General features: G+C 39.0%; 1 protein-coding gene across 3 annotated transcripts in view; it reads right to left on the bottom strand.

Moving 5' to 3' along the window:
• pik3ap1 (phosphoinositide-3-kinase adaptor protein 1) overlaps positions 1 to 18,377 on the bottom strand; it is a 20,250-nt gene continuing 1,873 nt past the window's right edge. Inside the window, exons 1-17 of one of the 3 annotated variants that reach the window (XM_061284530.1) lie at positions 5,190 to 5,414; positions 3,871 to 4,305; positions 3,669 to 3,802; positions 3,461 to 3,605; positions 3,210 to 3,352; positions 2,995 to 3,124; positions 2,448 to 2,644; positions 2,221 to 2,365; positions 2,066 to 2,128; positions 1,748 to 1,993; positions 1,613 to 1,669; positions 1,337 to 1,527; positions 1,190 to 1,262; positions 934 to 1,101; positions 661 to 731; positions 485 to 582; positions 1 to 293 (exon numbers count right to left, since the gene is read on the bottom strand). In XM_061284530.1, coding sequence (XP_061140514.1) covers positions 176 to 293; positions 485 to 582; positions 661 to 731; positions 934 to 1,101; positions 1,190 to 1,262; positions 1,337 to 1,527; positions 1,613 to 1,669; positions 1,748 to 1,993; positions 2,066 to 2,128; positions 2,221 to 2,365; positions 2,448 to 2,644; positions 2,995 to 3,124; positions 3,210 to 3,352; positions 3,461 to 3,605; positions 3,669 to 3,802; positions 3,871 to 4,305; positions 5,190 to 5,220 — 2,445 coding nt within the window. In that variant the 5' untranslated portion in view covers positions 5,221 to 5,414 and the 3' untranslated portion in view covers positions 1 to 175. Of the gene's footprint in view, positions 294 to 484; positions 583 to 660; positions 732 to 933; positions 1,102 to 1,189; positions 1,263 to 1,336; positions 1,528 to 1,612; positions 1,670 to 1,747; positions 2,129 to 2,220; positions 2,366 to 2,447; positions 2,645 to 2,994; positions 3,125 to 3,209; positions 3,353 to 3,460; positions 3,606 to 3,668; positions 3,803 to 3,870; positions 4,306 to 5,189; positions 5,415 to 10,448; positions 10,535 to 18,377 lie in introns of those variants that run through there. The other 2 variants (XM_061284531.1, XM_061284529.1) reach the window with 2 other exon arrangements.

Raw genomic sequence — 18,377 nt, forward strand, 5'->3', positions numbered from 1 at the left:
TTAATGTGCTATTTGGGTTGACATACCGTACGCATTGTACTTTATTTAATTGAATGTCCTGAAACTCAAAGCCGATTTAATGTGCAATTTATATCAGAAGTTCTAACTGGATAAACTCTTCATCACACACACAAACTGAAACCAGATTTAACAGAAAGAAATTGACCACAGTCCATCACCGCAATCGACGTGGAAGAGGAGGAGCAGAGTTGTTGTGTCTTTGAGGAGGTCTTTGAGGAGGCACCCGGGTCAGGCAGGAGACATAACGCTCGTGCAACATGCTATCCGACGTGCTGTAAGACAAGATGGCACGTGCGTTGGCTTGATGTTGTAGTCAAGACCATAAAAAAAAAGTTCTTTACGACAATCAGTTGAGGTGGTGAGTCGTATCGTTTGGGCCTTGTGTCTTAACACTTAACACGTAATATATTGTTTAGTGTCACATTCTTTTTACTGCGCTTATGTTCTTCACGGACAAACGGACCTTTGAGAATTGCGCGGAGGAATTCGGGGCGGAATAAGTGGAGCAGCATCAGGAGGCCGTGGAGGTCTCGGTGGAAGAGGGAGGCTTTCTGAAGAGTCCTTGGACAAAATAAAATACTGGTCTTGTAATTCTGACACAAATTAACACAATCAAAACACAACACTTTCCAGGCTTACCTCTAAATCAGGCTCTGGGCCGCTGCTGTAGCTTAAATTGCTATGAGTGCTGAGTCTGTTGCTTTCAGTACCTCGTAAAGGAAAACACACACTCACTGCTTATGTTGCTAGACACAATAAATGAAAAGCCAATAAAATAAAAGCAACATAGAAAAAAAGTCAGCATTTAAAAATATATCCACACTATTTATTTTTAATTTTAATAATATAAACTATTTTTTAAAAATTTTAATAACATATTAAATCATTTTATTTAATTCAGAGCAGACTCACTGGATGTACTGGATGTACTCCCGGTCTTCCAACTTCCTCTTTGGATCGGCTGAGCTACTGAAGAGGACGGGAGCAGCGTTCTGGGCGTGGAGTCGTATACAGCGCACTCCAATGTTACGGTGGCTCCCCAAAAGGAATTTCTCTGCAGTGGAGCGCTTATCTCGTAATCTGCTCGGTGACACACAATATCATACGCTAGTTGTAACCAAATAATGACTTTATTCTAATCTCCATGAAGACACAACAAACATGTTACCAAGTTCCTTCCCTGACTTGTCTCTCTCATTGTGACGCCTGTTGATGCTTGCTCTTAGTCTTTTCAGATTCTCCTGAGGGAAATAAAAATTCAGGAGATGCCCTCGCTGACTGTTAATTAGCATTTTGCACATAGTGAGCGTTTTACCTGTTGATAGCGCACTGAGCTTGCTCTGCTGTCATGGTCCAGCTGCCAAGCTTTGAATTCCCCGACAGCTTCATCCACGGTAATTTGACCTACTTTGACCTTCTCCTGCAGGGTTATGAGTTGTCTCTGACCAGGTGTCTTCATCCCGGCAAATAAGTCATACACAGGTAGGGGGTCCGTCGCAGACCGAGCTGCAGATCATCATCATAAATTCAAACTCAATGGAGGTCGAACAGCAGATTATATTTGACGTCGGGAAATTTACAGTCTGGTTACCTTTCTGATTTGAAGTTTCCGTCGTTTGACTTTGGGACGTCGCTTTATCTGAAAATACTGTCACAAGTACAGAGTTAGTTGCGTAGTCCAGGAGCAAAACTGCAGTAGGTGTCATGGTTCAATGTGAAGTACTACCTCTTGAAATAAAAGTGACAGGCCTTTCGGGTTCAGGCTTCATTTCAGGTCTCGGGATCGGGGCCGGCGGTCGGGAAAGGACTGCTGCATTGTGGCAATTATTTTCATCCAAAGTATCATAAATATCTTCACTCGAGAGGTCGTATGGGTCAAACTCATGATCAGTTCCATCCGGGTCATTGGACTCCATTTGCTCACATTTAGGTGGTTCTCTTTCATCCTGGACTATAACGTTGTGAGGTTTCGCTGAAAGTAAAAACATTTTTTTTAGATTTTGCATCATTGCCATTCCAAAATGTTGCTTTGACGGTTGTTCACCTTGAAAAAACGTCCTCAACATCACATCATCTGGATTTTCCACGGCGGCATTCATCACTTCATCTACAGGCACATCATCAGTTTTACAATCTTTCTCCCAAAATTCATAATTTGACTAATATGAAGAAAATATATGAAATAAAGAATGTAATCACATAGATCGTCTGCACACTCGGGGTTTATTCCCAGCATTGAGACACACATGTCGCTGGCATAACCTGAGCTCGTTTTGGTTGACATGTCTTCATAGTCGTCTGTACTCTCTTCTGGATCATCAGATTTGAGCATATCTGTAGTCAGCTCCATTTGTTAGGAAACAAGATATGGTCAAATTTCAACTCTTGACATGCCAATGAACAGACTATGATAATGATGGACTTACAACAACTTCATCAATAAACTCTCGGAGATCTGGGAAGCCATTTTTTTCCGCCAACGTGTTTGGATAATCTCCATTTTTGTTCATCACGCTGTAAGATTGCAACGCCCCGGGAATCTGAAGTAGAACGCTCGTCAACTTCTTCAGACCATACTTTGCAGCAAAATGGAGCAACGTTGGAAGTTCCTCATTGCGCTTACCTAAAGGACACAGTCAAATGTCAAGTGATAGATACTGAATTGACATTTTTTGCATCATATATAATTAGACAGACCATTATAAAAATGGCTTGTATTCTGTTTGGGGGGCAGCAGCTGTGCACAGATCAAGTTGGAGCAAGGATTTGCGCCCTCTTGTGGTTACTTGCCCAGTCATGTGATACATACATCTTTAGCAAATTTCTTCTTGGAGTTCTTGTTTCCTAGGGAATGGTCAACTATGTATTCGTTACTATGTTGGTCTACCTCAAACATCAGGGTATTTTTAAAAGGACCCCCCCCCCCCTCCTCCCCTAAAAAAAGATGAACAAGAATAGTTCTGCTGCACTCACATGTCGTCATATTGTTCTCCTCTATCTGCTCAATCCCAAACAGCTGAAGACATGCTGGCATCTTGGATTTTATTGAGTCGGTTAAAATGTTGTCCAAAAACTCAACTGAATTGGACGTCAAATTGAAGGCCTTGCAGAAAAAAACCAAAAAACAGGATAAATATCAAAACCTAGGAAATTAGCATGGGGACTCAATAAATAATACAATGTCTTACCTGGCAGAGGAAATTTATGGGATCGGCAACATTTTCAAGACAGCGGCTGACTTCTCCCATGTTGGTATAATATGTAACACACTTCAAGCTTATACGTGATTGCTTCGAGCACAAGGTGAGTGATATCTCACCTTCGGGCATTTCTGGGAAGTAAAATAATGCCCATAAATTTGAGTAGAGAAGTAGTATGTTCAAAACTTATTTATTTTCCACTGATCACTACTTTCTGGGGAAAATTCCAAAATACTTACCTGGTGCGCTTAGACTTATTGTGTAGTCATTCACAACGGTGCATGGAAAATATTCTGGTGCGTTATTTCTAGAAGAAAACTCCACTTGTGGTGATGAGAGACCAACTAATTTATCATTGAAGATGATAAAAATACGTTCCTGTGCCTGAACGACAAACATCAATGGAGCACGTACTACACATCGATGGTGTCGTGAGCGCACACTTACCCCACACAGAAGTCGGGTTGGTTGAACAGTGAGGCAGTTGAGGTGTGAATGTGGGCTCATTTCCTCACTCACTGAAAAACCCGTGGTTGCATGTTCATCATCTTTTGACGACCTCCTTCCTGACATCACTTGACCTAAATAAACAGCAACAATGAAGATAATAATAAAAAAGAAATAACAACAACCAGAATACAAAGCCTACTGTTAGAAACTGTCTCCAAAATGGAAGAGACATAGAGAGCAGGGTCATCCTCAGCATGCAGTTTCTTCCAACTTGACCAGTCTTCAAAGCGATCAGCTGTGAGTACGTCTTCTTCAGTCACACCACACAACAGCGCCAACACTCTGTGCGATGGCCGGAGAAGCACCTGAAGGCTTCCGCTCAGCTCGGGCTCGGACATTAAGTCTATGAATCCTCCGGTGAGGAGCAGCACGATGCATTTGAAATTGTGGGGATTTTTTTTAAAGTTGGAATCTTGGAGCTGATCAGCTGAGGAGATGGTATAAAGTAAAATGGAGCTCTTGTGGAACTTCTTGGAGCTCTTTTGCACGATCTGCTGCAAATATGCTGCCCATTCCTGTGCCTCGACAGTGTGCAGAATTAACACCTCGTGGTTTGACAGGGTTGTGGAATTAACTGTAAAAAATAAAAATAGTATATTAGTATATTTGATATTATTATTATAAATTATTATATTATTATACAAGCACAGTAAAGTATCATTTTATTTAGCGCAAATTAGCATGACTGAGGAGTACGAATGATACTTATCACACTAATTTTGTAAAAACAAGGATATTATCATTACACCTGAATAAATGTTTTTTTTTTTTTTTTTAAAGGAGCATATCATTTATCATTTCACGAGAAAATAAGAAAATAAATAAAGATGCTGAAGCTCTATAATGCGGCTAAACCATGTAAAATTAGCAATCCGTGTAATCATCCCAAATATTATGCTAATGATGCGACACTAGCTATATTATGCGTTCATGTCCATGTAACCGCCGCTAATGTTTATCGTGTTAATGCTCGACAACATACCGGCTGTCCGGCTGTGGAATGTCAAGGTGAATGTGGTTTGAGCATGAATGTCCAAACTGTTGGCTATTTCAGTGCAGAGAGTCAGTCCACAAGGAATTGTACAAACACTGCACTGTGTCAACAGCAGTCAGAGTAATTTAGTTTGACTCATTAAAGTGTTTAATCAGGTCAAGTTCACCTCTGCGCTTGCTTACTGGGGAAGAAACCCAAGACGAGTAATCATCTTCATCACAGTTTGCGCTGACGGCAGTGCCGAGAGGGCTGACATGTTATTTATTAATGGGCCGCTGCCATCAACAGATTATTATTGAACCCCAAAGCAGGGCTCAAAGTTCTTCCTCATTTGTTACGCTCATACAGAAAGATTAGCGATGAAAAGAATCTTGTTTTTAATTCATCACACTATATCAAAATCACATTTAACAACAAAAAGACAAATTAGACATAGAGTTATGATTGAAAGAGTACTAATTTACCTGAGTTCCCACAAGAGATTTGCTCTTCCATGGTTATGGTGTCTTAAAGATGTTTAATATCAGTTCACAAGGAACATCGTTCAAAGAAAAGAGTCTTTTGATTCCCCTTCAAAAAAGCAAATTCAACGAGCTCTTCAAACGAGAATACGTTAGCTTTCACTGCTCTATCAATAGCAACATTGAGTTTCCTGATTTCACCCTGACTTCCTGAAACTGTTGAAGAAGTGAGAAACACAGCACAACTCACTCAGATGTGCAACAGCAACCGTGTCATCTCCGGAGGCCTCACATGCACACACACACACATGCACACACACACACACGTGTATATATATATATCATATGCATATTATATATGTATATAACATCATATACAAATATATATCATATACATATCCTACATTACGTGTATGTCACCACATTAATGATAACACAAGAGGGCAGCATAAAACCAGTTAGGTCAGTCGACTGAAATTTCTTTGTCACTTTGTAACATCCATGTAACGTATAAGAGACAGCAATTTAAATGCACATCTAAATGTGCATTTAAAACCCACTCAATGTTACTCAAAGTGAATACACATGTGTGTGTGTGTGTATAATATACATATATATATATATATATATATAGAGAGAGATTTCGTATTTACCCAGTGTCATGAAATTGCCACAGTTAAATAAAGTTTTATGATATCTTTGCTACTTCAGAACTAATAAGCTAAGCGAAAGCCTCAATTCAAGCAATGAGTGAAAGTTTGGATTGCAAATGGTTTCTGAGGTAAAAGACATTTTATTTATGTGTGGTTGGCTACACTGGTGAAAGACTTTTCTCAAATTGATGCACCCATATCTGAACATTGTGAATGCCAATGAACACACAGTAATCATGGATGATCATAGAACAACCAGATCTTGGCACTTCTTCAGGATTCTGCGGTATTACTTAAAACAGCAATTGGCACCATCCAACCGCCATTTCTTGTCAGATTTTTTTACGTAACAAAGTACACTCATCAAATCAAACAAACAAAAAAAACAAGGTTAGCTGTCCACTTGAACATTTATAGGCCTGTCCAGTATGTTTTGGCATCACCTGCGTATTTGCAATGGCCTCAATCAAAGTTTCCTAATACTGTAGTTACAAAAGACAGCTTATTCACTCGTCTTACAATAAATCCCAGCCGTGACATCAATTTACTTAGCTTTGCCTCTCTCCAGTAGTACAATTACTTTGGTTTCTACTTTGACCTTCTGCCATGGAGACCTTTTAATGGCTGTAGCAAAAGTTCACTCGGGCTTTTGAAGCTCCCTGTGAAGAAGACGGTGATCCATGACCCGTCTTTAAGAACAATTTCCTGTCGAAAACCAATCCCCTAATTTTTTTCCTAACCCTGCTATTAGCCGCTATATGCATGACCGTCCCGTTACCTTTTGTTTCAAAACCACTATCTATTAGGTGGCTCAAGTCAAATCTCCACAGCCTGAGTTTAATAAGAGAATATTTTGCTCCTATATCTTAACCTTGTTAGCCAATATCCTGTTTTTTTGTTTTGTTTTTTAAACTGCACACACGTTGTGCTAGGTCACAACTGTGACCTGACATCCTGCATCTCAGGACACAGGTTTTGAGAGCTGCTCTATCCATCCATCCATCCATCCATCCATCCATCCATCCATCCATCCATCCATCCATCCATCCATCCATCCATCCATCCATCCATCCATCCAGCCATCCAGCCATCCATCCATCCATCCATCCATCCATCCATCCATCCATCCATCCATCCATCCAGCCATCCAGCCATCCATCCATCCATCCATCCATCCATCCGTACGTGAGTGAGTCCGTCCGTCCGTCGGTGAGTTCGTCCATCCTCTCTCTCTATGTCTCTCTCTCGATGTCTCTCTCTCTATGTCTCTCTCTCTATGTCTCTCTCTCTATGTCTCTCTTTCTTTCTCTGTCTCTCTCTCTGTCTCTCTCTCTGTCTCTCTCTCTCTCTCTCTCTCTCTCTCTCTCTCTCTCTCTCTCTCTCTCTCTCTCTCTCTCTCTCTCTCTCTCTCTCTCTCTCTCTCTCTCTCTCTCTCTCTCTCTCTCTCTCTCTCTCTCTCTTTCTCTGTCTCTCTCTCTCTGTCTGTCTGTCTCTCTCTCTCTCTCTACTATTCTACTCTACTTCTATACTATTTTTATTTATATTTTAGTCCTATAATATATATTTTTTACCATATTTGGTAATGGGGTAATTAAAAGTAAAGTCAAGAGTAATTAAAAGTAATCAAGTTGCATTACTTAAATAAATTGTACTTGGATTACACTACTCACTGCATTAAAAAAAAAAAAAAAAAAAACAGGGAAGAAAAAAAAACCCTGTACAATACATACATTTTTTCAAGTAACCCTCACAAGCCTTGACCTACTCATTTACTGTATTTCCCCATCTTGAGAAAGCTTTAAGTTCTTTCCAGTGGTTTGGGGAGCCTTTTTAAATGGGAGGAAACTAGAAACAAAGCCCAATCTAAAGACACGGACTGCAATCTTGAAATGGAAAACTGAAATGGGCAGTGGGTCTCTAGTTCAAATGTTATTTGGATGATACTGTAGCCTGCAAAAGAAAGAGAGTGTGTTTGGTTTCTCATTGAGAGTCACCAGCAGGGCTCATTGTGATAAGAAAATAAGTCTAATGTTACCTGAGCTGCTATAATGCAGACCAATTACTAGTCCATTGCACTTCATTACAGTACTGTAATAGGGCCGGGGTCAGGGTTTGAGAAGGGAAATGGAGTCGCCATTGATAATATGATAAAGTGATGGCCAGAGGTCTCCTCCAACAAATTATTGAAATTTACAGTTGGTAGGGAAACACTATAACCTCATTTGGTAAGCACTTACGTAAGACAGCTCCTTCCTCTAACACAATGGGAGGCATAGAGAGAGAAATTCTAAACGATAGTTTCAGCCTCTGACTGTTTACGAAAAGTACCGTCTGCTTTTACAAACCAAGTAACAAAGAAAGGAAAGTAGAAAAAAAAATAAACGAATTAAGGATAGTACTCATTCTTTGTGTTTTCTTTGCCATTAAGTCCACAATGATATGCTGATAGAACATAAAGAATTCAAGAAGAAAAAAAATATCCCTTGCTGAAAAACGAACAGCAGCCATTTGTTTGCTTTAAACCGTCTTCAGTCGGGGCCCCTTGAATACATAAATCAAATAAACTGGCATCAGACATATATTTTCAATTCATCTAGGTAATCGGATTCTGTTTACTTGAATGGGAACTATTCTAAAATGTTATTAAACTTTAAATGGAGTTTAGGGCTGGAATAACTAGAGGGTGGGAAATGATGAGCAAACAGGAGGATAAGAATCCAATTACTATTAAGCAAGCAATGCATTGACTGGTAAAGAGGAAAATAGCTTTGACATTTTCCACAAGCGCAGCTCCCACCTGACGACGTTCAATCCAATTCAGGGGCTGTGGAGGACATATATGGGTTTGTCGAAAGCTAGCACAAATGTGGAGCTGCGCTAACCGGGCTAAACATGTAAATCAGGAAAACCAAATCTAAAATAGATATAAATATATTCAAAATGTGCATTTAAAAAAAAAAAAAACGTCATCAATTTTTTTGCCAGATAATGGGGGAATATAACTTATGAATCATTTACAAGCCCAGTTTAGTTTATCTTCTGTTTTTAAGTTTATCTCAACCATCTAAATAGGCAATATATTGAATGCATGCTTCATTGATCAAAACTGTTGTGGAACAACTTATCAAACAGCCATCTTTAACTGCTATTTAAAGATTATTTTGCTTTCATCTACAGTCTCCACTCAGCTGAAAAGCCACTACAACACGATAAGACAGTCAATTTGGATGTCAACTCTGTAATCACACTGTCCACTAGATAAGCGCAACTTTCATTTATTTATATTGAGTCCCCTGTTCGTCGTGTTGAAGATAATAGTTTCATTTTCTTGACAAAGTTTGCCACTTATACTCATTGTGGGGCAAATGTGACACATTTCTGCTTCATTAGGATTTGCTGGGTCGACAGCGATTGATTCGTGTGATGAATTCACAATGGCCGAGGGGATAGGGGGCACCTTTTAAAACGCATTGCTGATCAGGGGCGACGGTAGAAGAATACAGATGAACGTTATCAAATGTAAACCTCGAAAGAGACTTAAGTAATTGGAACAAAAATAAATATCAATTTTAAAAATGATCTCATTCAGTACCATTGATGGTTATAGACGTCAAAGATGGGTTGGCAGTGAATGAGTTAAAAAAAAGATTGCGGTGTACGTTGTGGTGTATTTGTCTTGACGGAGGGTGAGAAAAAGAAAGAAAAGAAGTTAGGGATGAGAAGCAGAAAAATTCCTAAACCATATGTAAGAACAGAACCACTTAAAATGCAGATCAATGAAATGGATATCTGACCAGGAATTACATCCATTCCTTTGTTACAGACGTGGTTGCCTTGAGAAATGTTCCTTCCCCATTCCTCAGACTTGCAAGTGGAATCTTTCTATAGGCCTTTTCAAAACCTGATCAGAGCCATTTCTAAAAGAAATCTCCTAGGGGGTTCTATCAAACACTCTTTATGGCTGGACTGGAAAATGAACTATCAAGTGGTTTCTGATTTTATTATTTTTTTTTATTACAATAATACAAAGCTTTCTATAAGAGGAGCTTGGAATTGCACTTCCACGAAAAAACACAAGAGGTCAGAGCTCCACTACAAATCTGAAGTATCCACTCTGAATGTTGCATGCCAGGCATGTCCTCCTTCCTCCTCATTATCATCAAGACAACTGCTTGAAAGATGTCCGTTGAAATAAGTTTGCATCAAACATCATTGAGTCCCATTAGACTGTAATGAAAATAATTTTTTTTTTGATTTTTTAAATGACAGTAAATCCTTCAAATGACACTAGTAATACTCTGACTGGTGTAATTAAACATTATTTTATTGGGGAACACCAATAGAGAAAGAAAAAAAAAACAGTTCCAGCCATAAAAACTCCGCACTAAATTGTTGTGTGACTAAGTTTTGTTCATATGACTTCTCGTAATACATCAAGCATTGAAAAGCTGATATGAAGTGTGAAATATAACATCCATAAGCTTTGGCTGTCACTTCATCAAAGCTTATGTCCACAGTGCATGGTGTGAGTTTGTAAGCTGTTGTACTGCTTCAAACTGACCACTGCAGATAAAGCAAGCTGAAGGAAAATTGGCTCACTGGAATTTACCATCTGATCAGCGATATCGCTGTTGTTTGGAAGAGGCTTCGGCGAGTGCCATTTTCAGCGGAGTTCAAGTCAAACGAAGACCAAGTCTAAAAAAAATAAAAAAAAAAAAGGGGTGGATGTGAGAAAATATATAATGTACTACTACACAATTATGTACAGTATATATTTTGGATTGGTGGATGGATTTGTAAAACATCCATCCATCCATCCATCCATCCATCCATCCATCCATCCATCCATCCATCCATCCATCCATCCATCCATCCATCCATCCATCCATCCGGTTATTCGATTAATCGATGGAATAATCCATTCTAAAAATATCTGATAGTGACAGGCCTTCATTGCCATCATTTGTGGTCATACAAATATATTTTTAGTATCAGTAGAAGTGTATCATAAGAATTGAAGAAAATGTTAATTATGATTAAAAATGACAAATTCAGTGATAATCACAATTAAGATTTGGAATACTGGCCACTGTTCAACATAATTTGTCATAATACTGTCTCAATTCTCAAATTTATTCTCTTCTATAAATGTCAAGACAAAGCTAATTTTCAGCAGTAAATATATCAACATTTAAATACAAGTTTAAATGCCATAAATGCATATAAGCCCACTTAAAAAACGTGAACATCACTATTCTATTTATGCTAATCTGTTGTCCCATTTTGTGCAGAAATAAAATGTATCGTGTTATCCAAGCCATTACCTCTTTCTCCTACGTCACTGACAACATTAACACTGAGAGGATTACCGGGGGGAAAATCAATAAACAGCACGGGCTCCGTCAATGGCTCCATGTTACATGTGCTGGTGATAGCATTACTGACGGAGGTTACTGCCGCCTATGTGTGATGCTATCGTTGCTATAAGCCCCAATCCACTGCTACTGAAAGTCATCTCCACTTATAAACAAATGACAATAACCAAAACCCAATGACTGTCAAAAAGTCTTTTTTTTAATTTTTTTTATCTGTAACTCTTAACTCTAACTTGGAGCGAATGGCGAGCGAGACAAAACTGCCATCCGCGTTTCACTTTTCCACTCTTAACAAGCATAGTAAAACATCAGTCAAAAGCAATAATTTCACTATTAATGAAATTCCAATTTGCCTTCAGTGCATTTCACGATGACATTTTCCACATTGCAACAGCAGCTTGATAAACTTTTGAAAATGCAAAAAATGCCATCCAAGAGGCTAAAGAGCAGGCCGGGTGTCAGCGTGCCTGGCAGAGGACTATGGTACTTAATTTTTATCGCCGCATGCCCGGGGCATTGGAAGCCTGAATGTTAACACTGGCTTCATTTTCATTATCATCGTATGATTATGGATTTTACTGCATTTAGCTGATAATACAATTCGGCTCTCACCTTAAAAGTATTGGCTCCGAGGTTTCATTTCTGCCCAAATGAAAATTTCATTTGACAAACAAGTATAATTAGGCTGCACTTCTTATTCAGTGTCAGTCTGTTTTCTGATTGAACTTAGACCAATTTGCTGCCACTAAATGAGTTTGAATAATTTCCATTCGGAATGTCTTGGGGACATTAGCTTTAGGAGTGCTAAAGTGGCAGCATGCTTTTTGAAGTTGCTGATTATTTGATGCCACCCTAGTCTACCTATATGCATTTTCAGCTAACTTCAAAGTTAACAAAGGGACAAAAAAAAATCCACATAACCTACCTCGGCGTACAATAAAAATGTGAGTGTTTTTGCCCAGGTCTTGAAGGCAAAATGAAAATGACTTTAATAAGTGTGTAATGTATTTCGTTAGCTTCAATCCTCTTTGCTCCCTTACTTTATTTCTTTGATGTGGTCGCTTGTATTGCACCCAATGAGCGGATTTGTTTCCAAAACTATACACATAATAACTATTATTGCAATATAATTGTATTAAACCTCCTAATTGCGATGTAACACAGGAATTAGAAAATAATCAGAATTAGCTCATTTTGATATTGACAACAATTTATCCTCAGAAAATGAGTTAATACCAATTATGAAGTTTTAATCATAGCTAGTTTAAGATAGCTTTAAACTAACGAGAAAAAAAAGGGTTTCTATTGATGATAAAGTTATTTTATATGTAGATTTCTTCAAATGCATTTACAAGATTATCTTGAATCTGACTATTTCACCAGGGATAATCCAGTCTTTCTAACCAAAATAAACACCAACGCAGAGAAAAATTGAATGCGAGGAGCAGACAGCATAGGGCAAAGATGGCAAAGTGCAATATGGGCTTGATGAGAGGAAATGGGGATTTTGACAATGTGATTAAAATATGGGAGCGGGCGTAAAAAGAGAATATTTTACGTGGTTTAAAGACTACTGTGTGTCAATAAGGGCCAGAATTACATTTCATTATCATAAATACAGGGAGCTGGGTTATGGAAAAGTTGAAGAATGAGACAGTTATCCTCCCAAGTAGCGCTTTTTCTCTCCACAAGGATAAGCTCTATATCTTCCAGACGCAATTTTGTCGAGTAAAGATTTTCACATGACGGTAACGTCCATAGGTGGCGCTATACATGTAGAAAAAACATCAATATATGATCCATGTACATATTACGGGTAATACTGAAGCTACCAAAATGATGTCTGTACCTGGACTAATTCATAATATATTTTGAACTCATTACTGTTACATTACACACATACTCTAAATTGCAAACACGTCAGTTCCTCCTGTGACAAAATGACATCATTATATCGAATTTTAGCTCACCGCATCAATAATAAAAGTTTAAAAAGTCGTGAGAACATGCTGATGCACTGTCGTCTCCCCTGGTAAGGATTTCCAGAGATGAAATCTCTCAAAGCTCACTCTACAAACAGTGATAAAGGCAAAATCAGATTTTGGTATCTGCAGTTTGCATTGCTATCCATAAGAAAGCTGCTTAGCCTTGGCAGCTGGTGCATATTTGAATGACTCCAGCCAGTGACAGCAGAGCAAATGACACCTCTGACTCAAGTACTTCACAGCATCATGGATTCACTCAGCTCAGCTCAAATTTATTTTTGACCTCTATAGTCGTCAACGGGACTGAAGACGTCAATATGGAGAAACAATGCATATCGTTTGAAGCCATAATTATCAAAAAGAGTTCCCCCTCCCAATGATAGTGGAATTAAAGATACGACATTAGGAGTTTACTCAGCCTCAATGGGCGTAAGAGTCAGCCCATTCAAGCTGCGCAGTTAAATCCCAGGTGAGTGACAGGTGCCAGCGACAGGGCTGTTAGGAGAGAGCGTTTGTTGATATAACCATGTTTTCCTCTCTTTGAGCGCCTGATCTGCAAAGGTACACATAAAGGCCCTCCTTCAGCAATGCACACAGAGCACTTGGAAAGGAGCACATAAAATGCTCCCCCCCGCTCCCCTCCCCTAAACAGTGTGGAGGAGGTGCGATGGAAGCACAAGAGGGAGGCTGGGGGGACTCAAACAAACGCTGGAGAGTGGCAAGTTTGCATTTGCCCATACCAACAAGCTCCTATCTCATTAACAAACCGCTGAAATAAAAAAAAAAAACGCTTTTTTTGGCTCACAGCTATAAAAAAAAATTATCATAGTGATGATGTTTCTCAGCCGTCAACAGAGCTGTGATAACGTTGTTTGATGATGACTTTCTCATGAATGTTAAGCAGCCGCGGCGGCAGAGGAAAGGAGCTTATCAGCGCCTAATGCCCATCTCTAATTCCTGCCCTTCTTGAACTAGCCATTTTCTAACAGCATTAACTGTCAAATTTACATCCCGTCTTAATGCCACTAAAGAGTACGGGGGATGAAGAGTAAATGACAGCGGTGTAATGAGGAAGGCAAGGCATTCCGGCTCCCACTTTCTCTCCCCCTTCGCTTTCTGGGTGGAAAAAGAAAAAAAAAATTGACAATATCCCGCTCCTTTGCCATGACGCCATGATGGAGAGCTTACCTGTGCACTTACGATACTCGAAAGGTAGGGTAATAAGATTTGTAAAGAAAAAAAAACATCTACTATAAATTAAAACAAAGGGAGATTTTAGAAACTGCAGTTAACTCATTCACTAACATTGACGGTTATAGACGTCAAATATAATTTTTTCTGCTGGCAGTGAATGAGTTAAAAGGGATTATTAACCTTGAAGGTTAGACTGGAGGAATTGAGAATTTATATGACAAGCACTTTTTTTTTTTTTGCTTTATAGTTATCCATATAACATATTTGCTAAACTAAAATATTTTCCAGTCAACAGACAAATATGACTTTCCTGGATTTTAATTGATCTGTTTTGCATTAAGGTCATTAAAATGATTATTCCTGGAAACAATAAATTCTGACATTTAAATAAAATTGTTGCCACAGCTTCGATCTGAAAACAAATTCAGTCATCAATTGTAACCTTTGCTATGGCCATCTGTGCACAGTTTAATTATTTCTTTATATGATTAAATTCTGTGAGCCATTACTTTTTCTTTTCATTACAGTCTGGTCTAGTCGCGTGATTGAATGTTACCTGCAAACCCGCCGACATAATAATGAACAATTCTGGTCATGCAATTATGATTTATCCACAAGGTTTCCTGCGTGTGATGGCATTTAAGCTTCCGACCATGATTGCTATTATCATAATGAAATCATTAGGTAATATTTCACATTTTTGAATGCTTTCTTTTAGGGCAGGGGTGTCAAACTCATTTTTTTCGCGGGCCGCATTGTAGTCATAGCTTCTTTCCGAGGGCCATGACTGTCAACCCAAATAAATGTATGAGCACCTCATATTATTTACAGTAAAAGCTACAAAACAAGCTGACAAATAACTTGTTTTCAAATCAGATGAGTAAAAACTGGTCAAATATTTAAAAAAAAAAAATTAAAAGTGAAGATAATTTGCAATTCTAGTAATGACACACGAATTTGCTGCACATATTCGCGGGCCGCATAAAATGATGTGGCGGGCCGTATCCGGCCCCCGGGCTTTGAGTTTGACACCCGTGTTTCAGGGCAACAAATTGATGCACTCTTTTAAGATATACAATATCTCCATCAAATATTAATATAAAACAAATTTGACGGCAAAGAAAGCTTGCACCTCCCATCTTATGCTATAATTAACTGTACAAACGATTTCTTCTTAAGGGTCAGAGTATGGTGGAGCAGGCGAGTCCAGATTAAATCTGCGCTGATCTGATTGGATAAAAAAAAAAAAAAAAAAAATGGCTAATTTCATGCCAATCTGGTTGGCTCAGGTGAAACTATGCAGGAACCAAAGGGGCTTTAATTATTTAGAAAGCTATATGTTAAAGAAAAATGAAAGGGCTTTCTCACTCATTCATACAGCTCAGCAATCACATTTAATATCGAATCTGGCACACGGGTCTTTTGTACTTGTTATTTATGACAGGATGCTTGCGGAAAAATATAGTCAGACCTTAGTTTTTTTCTGCATTAAGAATTTAAACAGCCTATAACAACCAATGAGGACATTTGTACAGTATGCCTTGAGTTACAAGTGACCTGAATGATGACCTTTTTCAAGATACGAGCTGGTTTCTTTTGCTTTGACTTGCCTAACTCCAATTCAATATACGAGCACTGCTTCTCCCACCTTCTCACTTCCTGTACATTTGTCCGGTGCTGTGGGCACAGTAGATTTGACACAAGAATGCTGATGTTTAATGTGTTTATATTCACTAAAAAGCTTATTGGTGCTCAATGGAGTGCTACAAAGTAACCACATTCGGTTGCTATAAAGACACAGAGTGACAAAGTGTGCAAAACGACGGGCAGCGGGCTGTCTCCGTGATTTACGTTATCGAGCGCAAAATAGACCTTGACGCAAATGCAGCGAGCGCAGATATTACAGTTTCTTTCACCACCTCATGTGTGTAACCCTCCACATTGATCCCTTTTTACAGTCTCTTCACACTAAATACTCCAGTCTTATCTTCGGTGCCCCCACCTCGCCTGTCTCGCCAAAAGAGACAAGCTGCCTGGATGACAGCTAACACCCCGCCATTTAATTCAAATGTCATGCCTCCAAATCAATATTGTAAAACAGTTTAAACACAACTCATCAACGCTGCGGTTAAGTGTTTTTGGGTGACGGGTGAAGTTCAAAGGCTGCGGCTGAATGCTGTGATTGAATTATCCCGAGAGAAACACCCAAATGTAGCCAATGTTACACAATTGCAAATTATCCGCACTGTCGTGTGGCTTTTTAACCTGTTCGACGAATAAGTCGGCGGCAGGAGACGCAATTTATAGAATACACGTTCATTTGGGAGATAATCTGCCAGGGGGCGGGGTTTATCGCTGCTTCTGAAATAGCTTCACTTCATCTGATGATGATGATTCAGCTTAATTGGCTGAATGAACTTCTGCAACAAAAGGTACCTCGTGAAAAGTTTCGGCAATGAATCGGAAAAGCCCTGATAATTTCAGAATACTCTGGATTGTGTGTGACAAAACTTTGCGAGGGTAGGGCCCCCCGTTCGCACATATTCATTCCGAGACACTGTTCCAAACGCAACGCCCGGGATACGGATAGAATGTGACAAATTCTGTCAGAGTAAATATGGTTTAATAAATGAATTAGCTTCATAAATAATGGCTGTAATGACATTTTAGGGGACAATAAGCCAGAGCGTTGTCAGGAAATAGTTGACGTATGAGTTTCACGCCTCAGCGGTTCCTCAAAATGAACAGGCTTGGGAAGATAGCACACGGGCCCGTGACTAGCCTATTTCCTCGAATTATCTACTTGTTGTCAATTTGCACAGTGGAATTACACATGCAAATTGAACTGCCTGCACAAACACCACTTGGAGATGATAAAAACAAATTAACAAAGGCTATAGAAGGAGGATTTATTTCACCGGCTAACCAGGGTCAAGCAATACATGTATTTTACAATTGTGTGTGCCCAATTCTGATGTAATTATAGCAACAAATTATTTCGCCCCAACCTTCTCCATGCACACATAATTAACTTTATATTCTGACAAATAAATACATATTTTGATTTACAGATGACTAATCTCACTTCAATGCGGCTGCAATACAAAGTATGGCGAGAAGTCAAGAGTTTAGCGAAGCTTCTGGCTTAAATAGCACGAGTATTCAAATATCTCCTCTTAACATCTTACCTCTTATTGGCGAGGACCTCCATGTTTGCTATTAAGATATCTCATTTACTTTGTACACACAGTGCTAATCTGCACTAATGAATTCTGCCACACCACGCCAGATGGAAATGACTTAAAATTATTACCACTTGCGCAGATTTGCCTTTCCTCATTTGAGGCTCAATTTGGTGGGCCTCGCAAAAAAAAAACAAAAAAAAAAAACAGTCTGTCACAGCAAGATACTAATAATTAGGGTTTTAGGATGATTAGTTTATCTCTGTGCTTTTTACAGGCCTGACTCTTATCCACCGTGGCCAAAAACTTAATAAGAAACTCCAAGTTTTAAACAGCCAACTCCAAATTACCAAGAAATGATGGAAATAATGAACTGGAGCAAGTGGCAGGAAAAGTGAAAGACAGAGAGGTCGCTAGCGGGAAATCTACAAGATGATATTCAAGTGTAAATTAGCGCGCAAAGCTTGATGATCAATACGTCTATTTTTTTGCAGCTATATTGTAACATTAGTGAGACCTTAGGACTCAAATTTACTTTCAGATGTTACAACTAGTCACACATGTAATTAAAGTCGCCATAATGCTGAGTGAGTGATACCAGTTAATGGTTGAATATTTAGAGGATGAGTTTGAGATTTTCCATGTCGAAGATGACATCCAATATAGCAGAAGGCTTATCTGTCCTGTTTAATGTGCACTGCACTTTGCAAAACTTATCTCTCATTTACGGTATCGGGATTTCAAGGACGCTACAAGGTCCCTGTGATTTGTCTTTTTTTTTTTTAGCCTCAATGCTGCTTCA

This window comes from Syngnathus typhle, linkage group LG8, assembly GCF_033458585.1.
Source record: "Syngnathus typhle isolate RoL2023-S1 ecotype Sweden linkage group LG8, RoL_Styp_1.0, whole genome shotgun sequence".
Classification (NCBI taxonomy): Eukaryota; Metazoa; Chordata; class Actinopteri; order Syngnathiformes; family Syngnathidae; genus Syngnathus; species Syngnathus typhle.